Source organism: Pelophylax lessonae (genome assembly GCF_965119305.1).
Source record: "Pelophylax lessonae genome assembly, chromosome: 6".
Lineage (NCBI taxonomy): Eukaryota > Metazoa > Chordata > Amphibia > Anura > Ranidae > Pelophylax > Pelophylax lessonae.
The window spans coordinates 60,267,246-60,288,298 of record NC_138773.1 but is presented as its reverse complement, the minus strand read 5'-3'; the positions used below and the strand labels follow the sequence as shown (position 1 = coordinate 60,288,298).

Here is a 21,053-nt window from a genome sequence, read left to right as displayed (position 1 = left end):
TATAGTAAAATAACATTACAAAAAAAAAAAATATAATATACCTGGACCGCAAAAACTGAACCGCGATGGAGCTGGGGGTTTACTGTATTTACGTTTTTGGTTGTAACATGACAAAATGTGGGGTATGAATACTTTTTCAAGGCACTGTGTGTATTATATATATATTTATTATTTTAAGACAAAAAGGCCAAATATGTTAATTTTTTTATCTCCGTTTCATAGATCTTCTTGGAAGGAAGTTTAAGATGATATCATGCTTGACAAAATAATTAAAAATGTTGCCAAGACATTAAGGGCAGATATGGTGTAGAATACAATTTGTTGTACCTTTATCCCTAAATACAGTAGGGCAGGGGTGGAGATTCCCCATCCATGCTGTTTAAAAGTGGATGGGGGTATTGACTGATTTTATCACTGGCTGAAGGAGAAAAAAAAAATAAAAATCGAGCAGTGCATACCTTAAAGTACACGGCTCAAAAAAATTAAAGGAACACTTTTTAATCAGAGTATAGCATCAAGTCAATTAAACTTCTGGGATATTGATCTGGTCAGTTAAGTAGCAGAGGGGGTTGGTTATCAATTTCAGCTGCTTTGGTGTTAATTAAGTTAAAAATAGGTGCACTAGGTGGGCAACAATGAGAAGACCCCCAAAACAGTAATGGTTTTACAGGTAAAGGCCACTGGCATTTTTTTCCTACTCATATTTTAGGACTAGTTTTGCATTTGGCTAGGGTCAGTGTCACTACTGGTAGCATGAGGCGATACCTGCACCCTATAGAGGTTTCACAGGCAGTCCAACTCCTCCAGGATGGCACATCAATACGTGCCATAGCCAGAAGGTTTGCTGTGTCTCCCAGCACAGTCTCAAAAGCATGGAGGAGATTCCAGGAGACAGGCAGTTACTCTAGGAGAGCTGGACAGGGCCGTAGAAGGTCCCTAACCCATCAGAACTGGTATCTGCTCCTTTGTACAAGGAGAAACAGAATGAGCACTGCCAGAGCCCTACAAAATGACCTCCAGCAGGCCACTGGTGCGAATGTTTCTGACCAAACAATCAGAAACAGACTTCATGAGGGTGGCCTGAGGGCCTGATGCCCTCCAGTAGGCCCTATGCTCACTTCTCAGCACTGTGGAGGACATCAGGAGAATTGGCAGGTCCACCACTGGCGCCCTATGCTTTCATAGATGAGAGTAGGTTCACCCTAAGCACGTGACTAGGCGTGAAAGGGCCTGGAGATGCCGTGGAGAACATTATGCTGCCTTCAACATCGTTCAGCATGACCGGTTTGGTGGTGGGTCAGTGATGGTCTGGGGAGGCATATCAATGGAGGAATACACAGACTTCTACAGGCTAGACATTGGCACCTGGGTTTTTCCTGGTGCACGACAATGCCCGGCCTTATGTGGCGAGAGTATGCAGCCAGTTCCTGGAGGATGAAGGAATTGATACCATTGAATGGCCCCCACGCTCGCCTGACCTAAATCCAATAGAAGACCTCTGAGACATTATGTTTTGGTCCATCTGACGCGGCCAGGCAGTCAGTTCAGTTGCTCAGTGATGCCGTAGTCCAGATCTGAGAGGAAATACCCCAGGACACCATCCGTCCTCTCATTAGGAGGATGCCCCGATGTTGTCAGGCATGCATACAAGCACGTGGGGGCCATACAAACTACTGAGTACCATTCTGAGTTGGAGCAATGAAATTTCAGTAAAATGGACTCGCCTGCTGCATGATTTTTTCACTTTGATTTTCGGGGGTCTTTGAATTCAGCCCTCTGTAGGTTGATAATTTTCATTTCCATCAAACGATGTGTCATCCTTTCCTTCCTAACACATTACCCAGTCCATATCAGTATAGATATCCAGCATGAGATTTTTTTTCCCCATTGAGATCTGATGTGTTTTCAAAGTGTTCCTTTCATTTTTTTGAGTAGTGTGTATATAAACCCTAACCTTGTAAAAGAACCCATTCAGTTTAAAATAGAAATGAAAGGCAAAATATTTGTGAATATAAAAACCATTATAAATACCTTTTTTTTTTCCTAAGTGATCACCTCTATTCTCAGCTGCATAAGAGCTAGAGGGAGGAGAAACAGCAGCACACTGACCTTCCCAGTGAATGGCTGTGCGGGGGGGTGTCAGGACAAGTCTGATTATTGGAGGTGAGCAGGCTGCACTCCCAGCATAGGTAGAGAACTGACCATGATGGGCTCTCATGCTTCGTGTGAATAGTTTTTTTTTTATAGGAAAAGCAGAGGGACTGGCAGGAACACCAGGGATTTCACACAAAGGAAGCAATAGGAAGAGGATAGGAGACTTTTCAATACAAGTACATGGTACAGCAGGCACATATCAGGAATATGAAATGTTGGGTTTACATATTCTTTAACTCTGGTGCCTATTGGACTGCACAGTCATATTTGAACAGCCAGCACAACGGCTATTACAGGAAAGTGGAGGTTGAACTATGAAAAAGGAGCCATTTACATTTTTTTTTTGCAGTGTTGTGCAGTAACATATGTAATGGTTTTCTGCCTTGCAGTGCCATTCATATTGAATAATACCCAAACAGAGGCCCAATCACAGCCCAAAATACTGTAACTGCAATCATCCAGCTACCACCTTTTCTTTGGACTGCTCCAATGTGGAAATTGATTATTTTTGCTGGGGGGGAAGTTGTTGCAAGTGGTCTTTTGTTGCTGGGGATCTTTTGTTGGGAGTGGTCTTTTGTTAGTGGGGATCTATTGTTGCAAATGGTCTTTTGTTGATGCTGGAGGGTATTTGTTGCGAGTAGTCTTTTGTTGGTGGGAATCTATTGTTGCAAGTGGTCTTTTGTTAGTGGGGATCTATTGTTGCTGGAGGGTATTTGTTGCGAGTAGTCTTTTGTTGGTGGGAATCTATTGTTGCGAGTAGTCTTTTGTTGGTGGGAATCTACTGTTGCAAGTGGTCTTTTGTTAGTGGGGATCTATTGTTGCTGGAGGGTATTTGTTGCGAGTAGTCTTTTGTTGGTGGGAATCTATTGTTGCGAGTGGTCTTTTGTTAGTGGGGATCTATTGGTGCGAGTAGTCTTTTAATGGTGGGAATCTATTGTTGCGAGTAGTCTTTTGTTGGTAGGAATCTACTGTTGCAAGTGGTCTTTTGTTAGTGGGGATCTATTGTTGCTGGGGGTATTTTTGTTGCGAGTGGTCTTTGGTTAGCAGGGATATTTTTGTTGCAAGTGGTCTTTTGTTGGTGGGGATCTACTGTTCCTGGAGGGTATTTGTTGTGAGTAGTCTTTTGTTGGTCAGGATCTATTGTTGCTGGGTGGATGGTTGTTGCAAGTGGGCTTTTGTAAGTGAGGGGATCTATTTTATTGCTTTTCTTGTTAACAAATTCCATTGCACCACAAAATGATACTTGGCTCTGTATTCTCTAAAAGGGGCTGTCCTGGGATGTGGGTAGGGGGCGGAGACCAGGAACGGTGCTCAGAGGTGGGTAGGGGGGCGGAGACCAGGAACGGTGCTCAGAGGTGGGTAGGGGGGCGGAGACCAGGAACGGTGCTCAGAGGTGGGTAGGGGGGCGGAGACCAGGAACGGTGCTCAGAGGTGGGTAGGGGGCGGAGACCAGGAACGGTGCTCAGAGGTGGGTAGGGGGCGGAGACAAGGAACGGTGCTCAGAGGTGGGTAGGGGGCGGAGACCAGGAACGGTGCTTGGAGGGTGGATAGGGGTGAAGCCAAGGAACAATGCTCAGAGGGTGGGTAAGGGGCGGAGACCAGGGATGACCCAGAAGGAGGGAGTTTCTGCACCTATTCTCAGAGGAAATAAAGCCCTGATTACTATACTTTACATACCACCATCACCCATTACTCTTTGCAAAGACCATTTTTTAAAAGAAGGAGAGTAAATCATTTCCTTTTGTTGGGAGGTCCAATAAACAGATCAGAGAGATAAAGACAACAAACATCCTTTCGGAATGACACTGTTAAATGCAATTTATTGCAAAACATACGCTCTCAGTTTAACTTAAGTAGAATTATTTAAATATATTTAACATTTGAGCACAATATTGCAGTGGATTAATATTCACCCCACACACCCAAAATCTGCTGGTTAACACTTGTAAAAGAACCAAATCAATCAGATTCATGAACTCTGATTGGCTGGTACATTGCCTTACTAAAACAGGCCATATATGTAGAATTCGGAGAATATAATCATCTCAGAATATGTCTTTTCCTATTTCCATATAGTAATGTAAGATCCATGTGATAAAAGGTAAAGGTTTAGCTCCCCTTTACTGACAAACACCGCGTCCTTCATCCGTTACCACGCTGAGCCATGAAAGAACGTTTCCTTTTTCAGCTGCTCATTTCATGGCCCTCCCTTCCTGCAGATGGACCAATCGTTTGGATAAGCAGCTCTAAAAAACAGTCAAACAAGCGCGTAACTTTGTTCCCTACCCACACATGTGCAGTCCGCGCTCTCCTAGTTCAACATAAGAGGGTTGACTGCGCATGCATGGGTAGGAAAGGAAGCTGAGTGCTCATTTGTGAGGTCCGGGGCCACACATCCAATATTCGGTACATCTTGCCATCTGCAGGAAGAGAGGGGGAAGCAGCTGAAAAGTAAGCATTCATTTATAGAATGCAGCACTGCATGTGAATGTACGGAGAACATGAGAATTCTTAGTGTTTTTGGCAAAAGTCAGTAAAGGTGAACGAACCCTTTAAATGCATTCTATGTGATAACTGGTATTGTATGGAGGCACGATGGTGCATTGTAGATTGGGGGGGCCTCAGAATAATGAAATATGCGTTTTAGCCCCCGTTTACTTATTTGTAGTGCAGGAAACGCAATGAATCATGAGCATCCCCTGCACTGCATTGAAATCGCACTCCGTTCATGTGATCTGCCACTGGTGTCAATGTTAAATTGATGACAGGTCAAAAAAATGCAGTGCGTTTGCAAGAGTCCGTTTGCCAGGTTCTGGTGCGACAAAAAAATAAAAATGCCTGCACCTTTTTCGTGCAGGTGCGGTACGAACTGAGCCCATACAAAATAAATGGGCTAAAATCGCACTGCAAAGAATCACTTGTAATTCTAATAGGAATGCAGTGTGATTCCTGTCCGAATCACATGCGGTTCCCTGCATAAGTGTGAACCCAGGTCAGTGCTGTATCTTGGCCTAGGCCAATAAGGCCCAGACCTAGGGCGGCACTTTGCAGGGGGGGCAGCAAAAAGCTGCACCCTGCACAAAAAAAAAAAAAAAAAAAAAAAAAAAAACAGCCTCCTCCCGGCACGGAAAGGCTCCCCGCCGGCTTGCGCTACACTTTTTGTATAGTGCCAGTCTTATGTGGTAAATTGGGCCGGAGGGCAGGGTCCAGGAGGAAAATCAGTCTGGTACCCCCATAAAGCGGTCACACTGTTACCTACCAGTATGATAATACTGGCCGGTCAGGACATTCGGACAGACCGCAGGCCGCTGACCACACTTAATACAACTGGCCCGACGGCCGCCAATGCTAAGAAGTATGGCACTGCAGCCAAATGCTCCGCCTACTCTCTTCTGCCCCCAGGCACTGATGGGCACTCTAATGCTGCACTGATGGCCACTGATGAGACGGCAATCGTGGGAACTGATAAACTGCACTGATGGGTACTAATGAGGTTGCACTGATGGGCACTGATGGCCACTGATGAGGCTGAACTTATGGGTACTGATGAGGCTGCACTGATAGACTGTGGTTGTGGTCTGTAGTTTACAGATGACAGGGCAGGCAAACAGGAAGAGGTGTGGCCTTTGCAGGAAGGGGTGGGTCACATTTAAATTAGGGCGTGCACAAGTTTAGTCAGGCCTAGGGCAGCACAAAACCTAAAATACGCCACTGACCCAGGTTCATTTGGATGTTGAGCCCTGGTTCACACTGATGCGATGTGGGAAATGCACAAGATTCACTGCATAGCAATTGCACGGCCCCTACACAGTCAGATGCGGGTGTCAATGTTAGATTAACCCGACACCCCGAAACAGATCATAAATGCAGTGTGATTGCCAGAATCGCATCACATGGAGCGTGAACACCCCCACATTCAGGTGTGAAAAAAAAAAAAGGGTCCTGAACCATTTTGGTGCGGATGCGATGTCATTTAAGCCATACAAAACGATTGGTGCGTGCGGAACATCGCATTTGTTGTGCACAGAAATGCTGTGCGATTCCGGTGCAAATCACATGCGGTGTTAAGCAAGCGCCAGTGCGAACCCAAGCTTAAGGGCAGAATTAGACATGCGATTACATCTCCCTTTCCTCTGAGGTCCAATCTGCATTTGGGTCGCGATTCAGAGGCTACTGACAGGTGTCGAGGAAGTGATGGGACGCTTCCTCGCCATCTGTTTTAACAAACGCAATGCAGACGCATGTGAGCGGCCATGCAACTTTTGTTTTGTGCAATCGATGTCCGACTTGATCATTCAGTCGAATCGGACATTGATTATTTTCCCACACCGTGTATGACCATTATTAAGCTGATTTAGGGCTCATTTAAAGCAGTGCGCTGTTGGGACGCACACAAAATCATTCACTTTCCCACACCGCACAAAAACACACTGCCCCTTTACTGATGTGCAGCGGTATCATTATTTCTTCATGGCACCCCACACATTTTGCAAACGCACACGCATTAGCCAAAATGCATTGTATGCCGTTTGTTGCGGCATGATTTTGAAAATTGTGCAGGTGCCTTTTTTTTTGCGTACTTTGTGCAGAAAGTACAGCCAGGTGAAATGATTAGGCTGCCTTAAACACACAGAAGCATGCAAGAAAAAAAGCATACGCGCTCGATTACACCCTCCTGGTGTGAATCGAGCCTCAAAAAGGAAGTTCAGTTGGGCTTTAAAAGCTTTGGACCTGCATGGCGACCAGCGTTCTCCCATGGAGCAGTCAGCATTTCTCTCACATTCTTCTAACTGCCCTACAATGATGAAAGCTGAAGCCTGATTGGTTGATGCAGTACACTGCACCCCTCTATGCACTACAGGAAATAACTGCAGTGATGACTTCTCCTCTAGGAAGTATTAGACTTTGCGCTTGCATACAAGGCAGAGGAAAGTGCCAAGCTGGTAGTGCCTTTGGCATGTTCACACTCAAGTAAAGAAATAAAAAACAGAACTGCTGGTGTCAGTAAATATTCGTTATTATACAGCATGAAGGTTTTAAAAAGCAACTTTTGAGGCAAGTCTGTTTGCTTCTCTCTCATCAGGCCTTTAAGGGAACCTGACAACACAAATATGGAAGTTTTCTTTGCTGACCTTCTGAAAATGCGCTTTACCTGAAATGCTGATCCTGTAGATTTAGGACTATCTAAGGCAGTGATGGTGAACCTTGGCGTCCCAGATGTTTTGGAACTACATTTTCCATAATGCTCAACTACACTGCAGAGTGCATGCGCATCATGGGTAATGTAGTTCTAAAACATCTGGGGTGCCAAGGTTCACCATCACTGATCTACCGTGGTCTTTTATTAATTTTGGCAGCCAAAAGACACAGTAGGGCCTATTTTCGGGGAAGGTCTTATTGTGTAATGTGCTGTCTTCTCTCCCTCTCTGCCCGTCAGGAATCCCGTGTGAACCAAGTAAAAGTGTTTGCAAAATCCTAGAATCCACTCTATTATTAGTATTATATAATGTCCAATGTATTATAAATTGTGCCAAATATCTTCCGTCACAGCACCACTCGGTGCTTCCTTGACCCGCAGGAGCGCTCTTCTACGCTCTGAGCACTGCAGCTGGGAGAAGAGGAGGAGAGCAGCGGGAGGTCAGCTGAGCGCCGTGCGACGCTGTGCTGAAGGTATTTGACATATTTATTATACAGAAACGCACACATTTGACATTATATAAAACAGTAAGATGGTGGATTCTAGGACTTTTACAAACACTTTAAACTAGGGCTTATTTTTCGGGGTAGGGCTTATATTGCAGCCCTCCCCAAAAATCACAGTAGATCTTATTTTCAGGGTAGGTCTTATATTCGGAGAAACACGGTAAGGGGTCTATTTAAAAGGAAACCATACTACGACCATACTTCTACTTTAAAAGAAAATGCTCAGTATGTTTTTAAAGCGCAGTGATGTACTTTACCAATGTTGATTGCACTTCGCTGGCTTTGAGAGTCCTAAGCTGACACAATAATAATAAATAGGGGCTGTTAAAGTGATTGTAAAGTCTTGCTTTATTTTTTGAAATAACAAACAATTCATACTTACCTCCTCTGTGCAGTGGTTTTTCACAGAGCAGCCCCGATCCTTCTCTTCTTGAGTCCCTGGCTGGAACTCCTGGCCCCTCCCTCCTGTTGTGCCCCCACAGCAAGCAGCTTACTATGGGGGCACCTGAGCGAAGCTGCAGCTTTGTGTATCCATTCAGACATGGAGCTGCCGGTCGGCCCCACCCTCTCCTGATTGGAGAAGTGAGTTTGACAGCAGTGGGGGCCAATGGCGCTGCTACTGTGCTTCAGCCAATCAGGAGAGAGAGAGTCCCGGACGGCCGAGGCATTTGTGGACATCGCAGAATAGAGATGGGGCTCAGGTAAGTATTAGGGGGGCTGCGCCACTCAGTTTTTTTTTATCCTAATGCATTCTATGCATTAAGATAAAAAAAAAAAAATGTTCTGACTTTACAACCCCTTAAAAGAAAAAAAAAAAAAAAGTCACAACCACCTCTCCTCCAGTGATACAATTCTCTCTGCTGCCTTAAAGTGGTTGTAAACCTCAGACGTGAAATCTGAACAAAGCAAATACTTTTATAGTGTTTATTTGTCTATCTCCAAAGCACTAAGGTAGGGGTTTTCAAACTAGGGCCCTCCAGTTGTTTAGGAACTACAATTCCCATCATGCCTGGTCATGTCTGTGAATGTCAGAGTTTTACAATGCCTCATGGGAAGTGTAGTTCTGCAGCAGCTGGAGGGCCGTAGTTTGAGGATCCCTGCACTAAGGCGTTGATTGACTAAAACTGGAGAGTGCAAAATCTGGTGCCGCTGTCCATTGTAGCCATTCAGCTTTTAACGTCAGCCTAATCAATTCAGCTTTGACAAAAACAAAAAACCTCTGAAAGCGAATTTGTTTCACTGCACCAGATTTTCACACATTCCGGTTTTAATAAATCAACTCCTAAGTGTCATTTCTCTCTGCTGTCTAGTTCCTCTTTTATCAACATGAGTCACTTCTAACAAGTTTCCCTGACACCAATAGCTAAAAAGGTGACAGGACAGGGGAGGGAGCTCCAGCACACAGTCTGTTATTGGCAGCCTCAGTGCTGTTACTGTGAGCTGTATGAAGGGATGTGTGTCCCTTTCCTACAATCTGCTCTCAGAGCTCTCCTCACTGAGTTCTGACGGGTGTAACTTCAGCTCCCCGCCCCCTTTTTTTCTGACAGCTCAGACAAGCTGTATAAATTCAGGACCTTGAATGTATGTAGAGAAGACTGCAGATATAACTCCTGTGGGAGGAATGGCTTAATCTCTGTGTATTACCCAAGGCCAGTCAAATCACTGGGTATATGGTTTACAACCACTTTAAGTAGCAGGATAGCGCAGGCTATATGGCATGGGCCACATATTTGAATAAGCATGCCGTGGCATTCAGTAGCTTTGCGCCATATAATGGAGAGCAAATAGCCATAGAAATGAGCCCCTAAGTCACTGATCAAGAGCAATTAAGCCAGTCATGAGTTCTGACTCTGATTTCGCTGGTTGCACACTTGCTTTGTGTGATGTCCTCTGAAAGTGCTGAAGCCAAAGGCTAAGCATGACAGCCATGCATTTTCAGAAAGATAATCAGCAATAGCAATCCTTGTATTGTTCCCTCAGTGGATTCCTATTCACTGCTGGCATTAGGATTTCTCCACCTCCCCGGCCATGACCTCCCTGTTTTCTGTGGCCTCAAGTTTCACAATATCCACAATGGTTCCCAGGACACAGACAATAAGAGGCACAGGATTCTGGGAAAAGTTACTCTTTAAAACCAAAATAATACCATTATGTGCAACTATACATTTGAAATCAAAATAATATTACTAATTAAAAAATAAAAATACCTTAAACTCTTCTTTTTACAGATATAATGATCTGATGGCTTATTTTGGCATCGACCCCGCCCGCAGCGCCAGGAGGGAGCGCAAATCAAAGCTCTATTGACAAATCAGCCATGCACATGGATTGAATTTTGCACATTCACAATATTATTTGTACAAGTCTAGCAATTTATCATTTCTTAAGCTTTGATGAAATTGTGAACATTTTTTCGTAACCAAAAATTTATACAAAAAAAAAAAAATTTTAAATGAGAATTTGCTAGCCAGGACAAAGTTACAGATTTTTAAAGATTAAAGTGCCCTTCGCTGCGAGACAATCAGAGTGATCCATAGATGAATTTGGGCTGGGAAGCTGGATTCAGTCTTTGGGCACCTTGAAATTATCTTTCTCTTTGCGGATTGATGCCATCGTAGAGATGGGGTCACTCTCCCCTGCATGGTCCTGCACAGACTTCTCCCTGTTGGTGAAAATGCAGACATTCCAGTTAAAGGGAACGTGTAGCCACTATATATATATATATATATATATATATATATATATATATATATATATATATATATATATATATATATATATATATATATATATATATATATACATATATACATACATACATATATACACACACACATACACATATATATATACACAGTGCCTTGCGAAAGTATTCAGCCCCCTTGAGCTTTGCAACCTTTTGCCGCATTTCAGGCTCAAAAAGATATAAAACTGTAATTTTTTGTGAAGAATCAACAACAAGTGGGACACAATCATGAAGTGGAACGAAATTTATTGGATATTTCAAACTTTGTTAACAAATAGAAAACTGAAAAATTGGGCGTGCAAAATTATTCAGCCCCTTTACTTTCAGTGCAGCAAACTCTCTCCAGAAGTTCAGTGAGGATCTCTGAATGATCCAATGTTGACCTAAATGACAAATGATGATAAATAGAATCCACCTGTGTGTAATCAAGTCTCCGTATAAATGCACCTGCACTGTGATAGTCTCAGAGGTCCATTTAAAGCACAGAGAGCATCATGAAGAACAAGGAACACACCAGGCAGGTCCGAGATACTGTTGTGGAGAAGTTTAAAGCCGGATTTGGATACAAAAAGATTTCCCAAGCTTTAAACATCCCAAGGAGCGCTGTGCAAGCGATAATATTGAAATGGAAGGAGTATCAGACCACTGCAAATCTACAAAGACCTGGCCGTCCCTCTAAACTTTCAGCTCATACAAGGAGAAGACTGATCAGAGATGCAGCCAAGAGGCCCATGATCACTCTGGATGAACTGCAGAGATCTACAGCTGAGGTGGGAGACTCTGTCCATAGGACAACAATCAGTCGTATACTGCACAAATCTGGTCTTTATGGAAGAGTGGCAAGAAGAAAGCCATTTCTTAAAGATATCCATAAAAAGTGTTGTTTAAAGTTTGCCACAAGCCACCTGGGAGACGCACCAAACATGTGGAAGAAGGTGCTCTGGTCAGATGAAACCAAAATCGAATTTTTGGCAACAATGCAAAACGTTACGTTGGCGTAAAAGCAACACAGCTCATCACCCTGAACACACCATCCCCACTGTCAAACATGGCGGTGGCAGCATCATGGTTTGGGCCTGCTTTTCTTCAGCAGGGACAGGGAAGATAGTTAAAATTGATGGGAAGATGGATGGAGCCAAATACAGGACCATTCTGGAAGAAAACCTGATGGAGTCTGCAAAAGACCTGAGACTGGGACAGAGATTTGTCTTCCAACAAGACAATGATCCAAAACAGAAAGCAAAATCTACAATGGAATGGTTCACAAATAAACATATCCAGGTGTTAGAATGGCCAAGTCAAAGTCCAGACCTGAATCCAATCGAGAATCTGTGGAAAGAACTGAAAACTGCTGTTCACAAACGCTCTCCATCCAACCTCACTGAGCTCGAGCGGTTTTGCAAGGAGGAATGGGCAAAAATTTCAGTCTCTCGATGTGCAAAACTGATAGAGACATACCCCAAGCGACTTACAGCTGTAATGGCAGCAAAAGGTGGCGCTACAAAGTATTAACTTAAGGGGGCTGAATAATTTTGCACGCCCAATTTTTCAGTTTATTTATTAAAAAAAGTTTGAAATATCCAATAAATTTCGTTCCACTTCATGATCGTGTCCCACTTGTTGATTCTTCACAAAAAATTACAGTTTTAACAAAAAATTACAGTTTTATATCTTTATGTTTGAAGCCTGAAATGTGGCAAAAGGTCGCAAAGTTCAACGGGGCCAAATACTTTTGCAAAGCACTGTGTGTGTGTGTGTGTGTGTGTGTGTGTGTGTGTGTGTGTGTGTGTGTGTATGTATGTATGTATGTGTATATATATATATATATATATATATATATATATATATATATATATATATATATATATATATATATATATATATATATATATATATATACACATACATATACATACACACACATACATATACCACACACATATTGTCGCTGGCCATGTGCATACATCAGGCAGCATGGCGGTGGTCTTTACCACCGTGCTGCCATATGTGTACAGCCAGGGTGGTGGTTCTGTGCTTAGTGGGCGCTCAATTGCGTGCCCCCATAACTGTGACCGATCACTCCTGGTTGCTGAGAAGAGTTGGCAAGATAGGCTCCCGATCACATGAGTACTGTGACAGCCAATCAGAGATCACATGAATGGGAAGCCTTTAACCACTTGAGCTCTGGAAGGTTTACCCCCCTTCCTGACCAGGTCATTATTTGCGATACGGCACTGCGTTACTTTAACTGACAATTGTGCAGACGTGAGACGCTGTACCCCAAAAAAATGTTTCCCTTAAATAGAGCTTTCTTTTGGTGGTATTTGATCACCTCTGTTTTTTTTTTTTTTTGTCCTATAAACAAAAAAAGAGCGACAAGTCTGGAAAAAAAAAAAAAAAACATTATTTTTCACTTTCTGCTATAAAATAAATTTAACAAAAAATAGAAAAAAATCAAATTTCCTTATAAAAATTTAGGCCAATATGTAATCTGCTATATGTTTTTGGTAAAAAAATAAAAAATCCCAATAAGCGTATATTGATTGGTTTGCCCAAAAGTTATAGCGTCTACAAACGATGGGAATGATTTACGTCATTTTATTTATTTATTCTTTACTAGTAATGACGATTAACGACTTATAGCGAGACTGCGACATTACGGCAGGCAAATTGGACACTAAGGGACACTTTTTTTGGGACGACCAGTGACACAAAATGTGCATTTAATATTTTTTTTTCAAAAGGTGAACTTATCCTGTAAGAGTCATAAAATGAAGTCCTGCTAGATCACTTCAGGCTGGCCCCTTTTGAATGTATAGCTATATAAAACATTAAAAATAAGTGCCTGCACGGTTCAGAATTCAGTAATACAATGTCTTTCCCTGCTCTGCACATGCTCAGTTGCTCTCTATTTTTTTTTAGGTACTGTGCCGAAAATGTAGAGGCCAATACACTGACAGTCAGAAGATTTACTGCTGCTAAGGGGCTCTGAGCTTTTGCAAAATGGCAGTCTTCAGCAAGAAGAAACAGGAACAGTGCTGGAGAACATTCACAACAAAAACTAATTTTAGTAGAATCATTATTAATGTGGAATGTATGTTCCTTGCTAAAGAATATTATTTTTATCAAGTTGTTATGGGTAGTGTTGAGCGAACACGGACTGTATTATTTGTGTTCGTACCGAATAATTGGATTTTTTGTACCCGAACACGGACACGGACACTTTACTGTATGTTCGGGTAAAAATCCGTGTTCGGTCGTTTTATTTCCGGGTTTTGCATGCTTTGGCGCTCTTTTCATGGCGGGCTTTCAACAGCCAATCAACAATCGTTTAACTGGTGTGCCTTAAGCCATCCCAGCCATGCCTGCAAATGTCTCAGTAGCTGTGATTGGCCGTCTGAAGCATGTGACCAAGTCTTTATAAGTTCGAGGCAGCCGCAGCGGCGTCATTATGCTGCTTAGATTCAGGGACAGAGCACACATCAACGTGCTGGCTGCTGATTAGGGAAAGATAGGCAGGAAAAAACCATTTGTGTCCGGATAGAATTGAGGGACAGGTCGGAGTGTTTAGGCAGGGCGAGTTGTAGGCATTTTAGGGATAGAGTCTGCTGAATTATATAGGGTCAGTGTCTTCTACAAACTACAATCGATATTGCTGTGTGGGGGGTGGGGTCTGCACTCAATCCTGATCTACGATCTCTTCTCAATCCTGTTAGGGACAGAGTCTGCTGAATTTTAGGGAAACTGTGTTCTACAAACTACAATCGATATTGCTGTGTGGTGTGGGATTGGAGATAGGCAGGTGTCAGTGATCCACATCCATTTTTCTGTGTGTGAGCTGCAGTGAACACAATCTTTTTGGGCTGCAGTGAACACAATCTTTTTGGGCTGCAGTGAACACAATCTTTTTGGGCTGCAGTGAACACAATCTTTTTGGGCTGCAGTGAACACAATCTTTTTGGGGTGCAGTGAACACAATCCTTTTTGGTGTGCAGTGAACACAATCTTTGTGGGGTGCAGTGAACAAAATCCTTTGTGGGGTGCAGTGAACACAATCTTTTTGGGGTGCAGTGAACAAAATCCTTTTTGGGGTGCAGTGAACAACATCCTTTTTGGGGTGCAGTGAACACAATCTTTTTGGGGTGCAGTGAACAAAATCCTTTGTGGGGTGCAGTGAACACAATCTTTTTGGGGTGCAGTGAACACAATCTTTTTGGGGTGGAGTGAACAACATCCTTTTTGGGGTGCAGTGAACAAAATCCTTTTTGGGGTGCAGTGAACAAAATCATTTTTGGGGTGCAGTGAACACAATCTTTTTGGGGTGCAGTGAACACAATCTTTGTGGGGTGCAGTGAACACAATCTTTTTGGGGTGGAGTGAACAACATCCTTTTTGGGGTGCAGTGAACAACATCCTTTTTGGGGTGCAGTGAACACAATCTTTTTGGGGTGCAGTGAACACAATCTTTGTGGGGTACAGTGAACAGAATCTTTGTGGGGTACAGTGAACAGAATCTTTGGGGGGTACAGTGAACACAATCTTTGTGAGGTGCAGTGAACACAATCTTTGTGGGGTGCAGTGAACACAATCATTGTGGGGTGCAGTGAACTCAATCTTTGTGGGGTACAGTGAACACAATCTCATACTGAAGGTTTGAGGGTGCTGCCTGTTCCATACTCCCCCTACTCCTAGCCTTTTAGGGGTACAAACAATAGTAATTGGGGCCTAGTGTGGTTGTGTACGTGTGATATACATACACTTTTTTGGGATCATATTTTCTATTCCGCTATTTAATCAAAAACCTTTGGGGATCAGTTAAATTGGGGGATAGTCTGTGTTGGTACGTGTGAGAGAGATCCACCTTTCCAAGTTGTTGGGGTTCATCTCATACTTCTGAAGGTTTGAGGGTGCTGCCTGTTCCATACTCCCCCTACTCCTAGCCTTTTAGGGGTACAAACAATAGTAATTGGGGCCTAGTGTGGTTGTGTACGTGTGATATACATACACTTTTTTGGGATCATATTTTCTATTCCGCTATTTAATCAAAAACCTTTGGGGATCAGTTAAATTGGGGGATAGTCTGTGTTGGTACGTGTGAGAGAGATCCACCTTTCCAAGTTGTTGAGGTTCATCTCATACTTCTGAAGGTTTGAGGGTGCTGCCTGTTCCATACTCCCCCTACTCCTAGCCTTTTAGGGGTACAAACCATAGTAATTGGGGCCTAGTGTGGTTGTGTACGTGTGATATACATACACTTTTTTGGGATCATATTTTCTATTCCGCTATTTAATCAAAAACCTTTGGGGATCAGTTAAATTGGGGGATAGTCTGTGTTGGTACGTGTGAGAGAGATCCACCTTTCCAAGTTGTTGGGGTTCATCTCATACTTCTGAAGGTTTGAGGGTGCTGCCTGTTACATACTCCCCCTACTCCTAGCCTTTTAGGGGTACAAACAATAGTAATTGGGGCCTAGTGTGGTTGTGTACGTGTGATATACATACACTTTTTTGGGATCATATTTTCTATTCCGCTATTTAATCAAAAACCTTTGGGGATCAGTTAAATTGGGGGATAGTCTGTGTTGGTACGTGTGAGAGAGATCCACCTTTCCAAGTTGTTGAGGTTCATCTCATACTTCTGAAGGTTTGAGGGTGCTGCCTGTTCCATACTCCCCCTACTCCTAGCCTTTTAGGGGTACAAACAATAGTAATTGGGGCCTAGTGTGGTTGTGTACGTGTGATATACATACACTTTTTTGGGATCATATTTTCTATTCCGCTATTTAATCAAAAACCTTTGGGGATCAGTTAAATTGGGGGATAGTCTGTGTTGGTACGTGTGAGAGAGATCCACCTTTCCAAGTTGTTGGGGTTCATCTCATACTTCTGAAGGTTTGAGGGTGCTGCCTGTTCCATACTCCCCCTACTCCTAGCCTTTTAGGGGTACAAACAATAGTAATTGGGGCCTAGTGTGGTTGTGTACGTGTGATATACATACACTTTTTTGGGATCATATTTTCTATTCCGCTATTTAATCAAAAACCTTTGGGGATCAGTTAAATTGGGGGATAGTCTGTGTTGGTACGTGTGAGAGAGATCCACCTTTCCAAGTTGTTGGGGTTCATCTCATACTTCTGAAGGTTTGAGGGTGCTGCCTGTTCCATACTCCCCCTACTCCTAGCCTTTTAGGGGTACAAACAATAGTAATTGGGGCCTAGTGTGGTTGTGTACGTGTGATATACATACACTTTTTTGGGATCATATTTTCTATTCCGCTATTTAATCAAAAACCTTTGGGGATCAGTTAAATTGGGGGATAGTCTGTGTTGGTACGTGTGAGAGAGATCCACCTTTCCAAGTTGTTGGGGTTCATCTCATACTTCTGAAGGTTTGAGGGTGCTGCCTGTTCCATACTCCCCCTACTCCTAGCCTTTTAGGGGTACAAACAATAGTAATTGGGGCCTAGTGTGGTTGTGTACGTGTGATATACATACACTTTTTTGGGATCATATTTTCTATTCCGCTATTTAATCAAAAACCTTTGGGGATCAGTTAAATTGGGGGATAGTCTGTGTTGGTACGTGTGAGAGAGATCCACCTTTCCAAGTTGTTGGGGTTCATCTCATACTTCTGAAGGTTTGAGGGTGCTGCCTGTTCCATACTCCCCCTACTCCTAGCCTTTTAGGGGTACAAACAATAGTAATTGGGGCCTAGTGTGGTTGTGTACGTGTGATATACATACACTTTTTTGGGATCATATTTTCTATTCCGCTATTTAATCAAAAACCTCTGGGGATCAGTTAAATTGGGGGATAGTCTGTGTTGGTACGTGTGAGAGAGATCCACCTTTCCAAGTTGTTGGGGTTCATCTCATACTTCTGAAGGTTTGAGGGTGCTGCCTGTTCCATACTCCCCCTACTCCTAGCCTTTTAGGGGTACAAACAATAGTAATTGGGGCCTAGTGTGGTTGTGTACGTGTGATATACATACACTTTTTTTGATCATATTTCCTATTCCGCTATTCAATAAAAACCTTTGAGGATCAATTGAATTGCGGGATAGTCTGTGTCGGTACGTGTGAGAGAGATCCACCTTTCCAAGTTGTTGGGGTTCATCTCATACTTCTGAAGGTTTGAGGGTGCTGCCTGTTCCATACCCCCCCTACTCCTCATCTAGCCTTTTAGGGGTACAAACAATAGTAATTGGGGCCTAGTGTGGTTGTGTACGTGCGAGATACATACACTTTTTTTGATCATATTTCCTATTCCGCTATTCAATAAAAACCTTTGAGGATCAATTGAATTGCGGGATAGTCTGTGTCGGTACGTGTGAGAGAGATCCACCTTTCCAAGTTGTTGGGGTTCATCTCATACTTCTGAAGGTTTGAGGGTGCTGCCTGTTCCATACCCCCCCTACTCCTCATCTAGCCTTTTAGGGGTACAAACAATAGTAATTGGGGCCTAGTGTGGTTGTGTACGTGCGAGATACATACACTTTTTTTGATCATATTTCCTATTCCGCTATTCAATAAAAACCTTTGAGGATCAATTGAATTGCGGGATAGTCTGTGTCGGTACGTGTGAGAGAGATCCACCTTTCCAAGTTGTTGGGGTTCATCTCATACTTCTGAAGGTTTGAGGGTGCTGCCTGTTCCATACCCCCCCTACTCCTCATCTAGCCTTTTAGGGGTACAAACAATAGTAATTGGGGCCTAGTGTGGTTGTGTACGTGCGAGATACATACACTTTTTTTGATCATATTTCCTATTCCGCTATTCAATAAAAACCTTTGAGGATCAATTGAATTGCGGGATAGTCTGTGTCGGTACGTGTGAGAGAGATCCACCTTTCCAAGTTGTTGGGGTTCATCTCATACTTCTGAAGGTTTGAGGGTGCTGCCTGTTCCATACCCCCCCTACTCCTCATCTAGCCTTTTAGGGGTACAAACAATAGTAATTGGGGCCTAGTGTGGTTGTGTACGTGCGAGATACATACACTTTTTTTGATCATATTTCCTATTCCGCTATTCAATAAAAACCTTTGAGGATCAATTGAATTGCGGGATAGTCTGTGTCGGTACGTGTGAGAGAGATCCACCTTTCCAAGTTGTTGGGGTTCATCTCATACTTCTGAAGGTTTGAGGGTGCTGCCTGTTCCATACTCCCCCTACTCCTCATCTAGCCTTTTAGGGGTACAAACAATAGTAATTGGGGCCTAGTGTGGTTGTGTACGTGTGATATACATACACTTTTTTTGGATCATATTTTCTATTCCGCTATTTAATTTAACTGGGCCTCCATGCGAGACCTGTGTGCCTTGTTGCGCTGTTTTGAGTACTCCACCAACATGGCCAGTGGCAATGACGCCGTTCTCAGCTTAACTATCCCACTTCTATGCCTCCTTGAAAAAACAATTCGGGCGATGATGGAAGAGGATGTGGCACAGGATGAGGAGGAGGAGGAGGATGAAGAGGTAACATTTCCAAGGCTTTCAGGGCAGTCATTCGCAAGGGGCTCCGAGGGTGGGTTCCTGCACACGCAAACGCCAGGGACGCAATTGTCCAGCAGGGGCACAGTTCTGGAGGATGAGGAGGATGAGGAGGAGGAGGAGCTGGAGGAGGAGATGGAACCATGTTCACAGCAGGGTGGCACCCAGGCCAGCTCATGGCCATCACTGGTGCGTGGCTGGGGGGATACAGAGGACACGGACCATACACCTCCCACAGAGGACAGCCTTTCGTTGCCTCTGGGCAGCCTGGCACACATGAGCGATTACATGCTGCAGTGTCTCCACAACGACCGCCGAGTTGCCCACATTCTAACTTGTGCTGATTACTGGGTGGCCACGCTGCTGGATCCCCGTTACAAGGACAACGTACCGTCCTTAATTCACTCACTGGAGCGCGATCGCAAGATGCGCGAGTACAAGCGCACGCTGGTAGACGCCATGCTGCTGGCATTCCCATCTGACAGCGGGGCCACAGTGGAAGCACAAGGCAGAGGAGGAGGAGGAGGTCGCCAACGCAACCAGGGCACCGCCAGCACCTCAGAAGGCAGGGTTAGCATGGCCGAAATGTGGAAAAGCTTTGTCAGCACGCCACAACAAACAGCAGCACCAGCAGCTCAGATGGAACGTCTTAGCAGGAGGCAGCATTTTACCAACATGGTGGAGCAGTATGTGTGCACACGCCTACATGTAGTGAATGACGGGTCTGCCCCCTTCAACTTCTGGGTCTCCAAATTGGGCACATGGCCTGAGCTTGCCCTTTACGCCTTGGAGGTGCTGGCGTGCCCTGCAGCCAGTGTATTATCTGAACGGGTATTTAGCACGGCTGGGGGCGTTATAACAGACAAGCGCAGCCGCCTGTCCAGAGACAATGTGGACAAGCTCACGTTCATTAAAATGAACCAGGCATGGATCCCACGGGACTTTTCCGTACCTTATGCAGAATAGCAATGGATACCGACCTTACCCACCCATTGTTCCATTTTTGCTCTTTCTCACTCTTTTGGGGTGTACCCTCATTTAAAATTTGTGAAAAGAAGCAGTGTTGGCTACCTCGTCCTCCTCCTCAGGGCCAGATTAATGTAGGGGCTATTGGAGCTGCAGCTCCAGGCCCCTACCTTTTATATAGGCCCCGGGTTGGCCATATTCACTGTTACCGCTCTTCTGTCACTTGTAAACACAGAAGTCTGGCTTCTATGCTCGCTTCCCCAGGCAGCACCCTCAGAACCTCCCCACACAGCGTGAAGGCCGGACAAGGAGGGACAGTTGGCGATGCATGGATGTGTTTATGGGCTTCAGAGACAGCATCCCATGTTGAATTAGGCATGCATGGCTGCACCCTTCCTCCTCTGGGTGCATGGCAAGGCACGGCCCTAAGGCCCTTCAAAATCCTCAGCACCAAGCCCATGATGCTGTTAATCCGGCCCTGGTCCTCCTCCACCGCCGCTTCCACCTACACCGCCCATAGGTGTGCGCAGCCTATTGCATTAAGGTGTGCACCCCAAAGTTGAAATACACATGCATGTGTTTGCCAGCAGGGAGAGTAATGTATCGGGGCCATGTACCTGTAGGCAAGGAGAAATAGAGCAGAGCAGGTCCCAGGGAGATCTTTCCCATCTCCTCACTGGCAATGCTATGTGCCCTAGGTGATTAGGGTGTGCCCAGGCACACCCAGCACACCCTGTGCGCACGCCTATGTCACCGCCACATCCACCACCACCTTAACCTCCCTCCTACTCCATATGGGCCTCGTCCTTCAGAGATGAAGAAGAACATTGTTTTATTTTTCTGTTTTTTTTTGTTGTTTTAAGTTATTTCCCTATCCACATTTGTTTGCAGAGCACTTGCCATGCTCTTAATTACGTTTTGCTGCCATTTGCAGCACTCTAGCCCTTTCCTTTGGTGTTTTAGAGCCATTTTAGTGCCTTAAAGTTCGGGTCCCCATTG

The 21,053-nt window shown here is 44.2% G+C and overlaps 1 protein-coding gene across 1 annotated transcript in view; it reads right to left on the bottom strand.

Moving 5' to 3' along the window:
* LOC309558793 (hydroxyacylglutathione hydrolase, mitochondrial-like) overlaps positions 1 to 21,053 on the bottom strand; it is a 64,471-nt gene that overhangs the window by 10,029 nt on the left and 33,389 nt on the right. Inside the window, 1 exon segment of the mRNA XM_082261850.1 lies at positions 10,435 to 10,519. Within this exon segment, the coding sequence (XP_082117976.1) occupies positions 10,435 to 10,519 (85 nt within the window).